The sequence below is a fragment of the Otolemur garnettii genome, unplaced genomic scaffold (assembly GCF_000181295.1).
Source record: "Otolemur garnettii isolate 467f Iridium unplaced genomic scaffold, OtoGar3 scaffold00001, whole genome shotgun sequence".
Taxonomy (NCBI): Eukaryota; Metazoa; Chordata; class Mammalia; order Primates; family Galagidae; genus Otolemur; species Otolemur garnettii.
The window spans coordinates 33,358,868-33,360,690 of NW_003852396.1; the positions used below are offsets into that span (position 1 = coordinate 33,358,868).

The 1,823-nt window shown below is 38.6% G+C and overlaps 1 protein-coding gene across 1 annotated transcript; it reads left to right on the forward strand.

The window, feature by feature from the left end:
* Nucleotides 1-872: 872 nt before the first annotated feature.
* Nucleotides 873-1,823, forward strand: LOC100941386 (olfactory receptor 52A5). Its single transcript, XM_003780992.1, has one exon. It carries the CDS (start codon nt 873-875, stop codon nt 1,821-1,823), a length of 951 nt encoding a protein of 316 aa, XP_003781040.1.

The following is a 1,823-nucleotide window of genomic DNA, read 5'->3' on the forward strand; positions in this document are numbered from 1 at the left end:
ACTTGATGTTAAGTACAAGAGATGCACACATGACAGGATATGGAAAATGAGAACAAGCCCTGATAGGAACTGCTAAGGAAAAGACCCAAGAATTTAAAAGTTAGCATTTATTTTCTTAGATAACAAGTAGAACAAGGTACAAGACACGTTTGTGTCTTAGAAAGACACTGAAGGCAGCGCCTGTGGCTCAAAGGAGTAGGGCACTGGCCCCATATACCAGAGGTTGTGGGTTCAAACCTGGCCCCTGCCAAAAAAGAAAAGAAAAAAACTGCAAAAAATAAACACACTGAAAGCTTTAAAAAATTAAATTGAAGGATTTTCTATATAGTCTATATCAGAAGGATCAGACTATAAGAAACTAACTTTAGGAAACCAGATGGTGATCTGCAAAGCTAAAAACTATTCCAATTAGCTTACCTTTTGATTATGATGCAGAAGAATGGTTCACCAACACCATGGGTCTTTTATACTAATATAGATGGAGTCTACTATTGCAAATCTTAACTCTGCATCAAATTATTATTTTTCCCAATTACAATTGGTAAATCACTAGAAAAGTCCAGATAATGAATAGCAAACACAGGATAAAGAGAATCTGTCGGGTTCAGTAGTCCTGAATCAGAAAAAAGCTATCTGCTGCATTTAACTTTGCTCACTGAGAATGATTAAGGACTGCAGGAGTATGGAACCTGCTGGTTAGTCTCTCAGTGACTTTGGGAAAGGGGATAGAGAAGAATAGCTAGAATAGGAAACATAAAATGAAATCTAACTCCCATAAAGTAATGTCTTTTTACTTTTAATTCATCAAGTCTTGACAGGGAATAGAAGATGAAACAGCAATAACACTGTTCAATTCTACTGAGCAAATCACCATGCTCACAGTCAATGGCTCAATCTTCATGCCCTCTGTATTTATATTAATTGGGATTCCTGGCCTGGAATCCATGCAATGTTGGATTGGAATTCTCTTCTGTGCCATGTACATTACTGCTGTGATTGGAAATTCCATAATTTTAGTTATTATCAAATACGAAAACAGCCTCCACCTACCCATGTACATTTTTTTGGCCATGTTGGCAGCCACAGACATTGCACTTAGCACCTGTATTCTTCCCAAAATGTTAGGCATCTTCTGGTTTCATTTTCAAGAGATTTCTTTTGATGCTTGTTTGCTGCAAATGTGGCTTATTCATTCATTCCAGGCAACTGAATCAGGTATCCTTTTGGCAATGGCCCTGGATCGCTATGTGGCCATCTGTGACCCCCTGAGACACGCAACCATCTTTTCCCAGCAACTCTTAACTCATATTGGAGTTGGGGTAATATTCAGAGCTGCCATCCTTGTAACACCTTCCATAGTGCTTATCAAATGTCGTCTGAAACTCTTCCGATCTACAGTCATCTTTCACTCTTATTGTGAGCACATGGCAGTTGTGAAGCTGGCTACTGAAGACGTCCGAGTCAACAAGATGTTTGGTCTCTTTGTTGCTTTTGCAATCCTAGGGTTTGACATTATCTTTATCACTTTGTCCTATGTTAAAATTTTTATCACTGTCTTTCAACTTCCTCAGAAAGAGGCACGATTCAAGGCCCTCAATACATGCATCACCCACATCTGTGTTTTCCTGCAGTTCTACCTTCTCGCCTTCTTCTCTTTCTTCACACATAGATTTGGGTTTCACATACCTCCATATGTTCATATTCTCCTGTCAAACCTTTACCTGTTAGTCCCACCATTTCTCAATCCTATTGTCTATGGAATGAAGACCAAACAAATTCGCGACCATGTACTGAAAATTGTTTTTTCTAAAAAAGTATCTTGA

What these genes read in the sequence shown, in the direction of transcription:
- LOC100941386 (XM_003780992.1), top strand. Translation starts at nt 873, where the DNA reads ATGCTCACAGTCAATGGCTCAATCTTCATGCCCTCTGTATTTATATTA.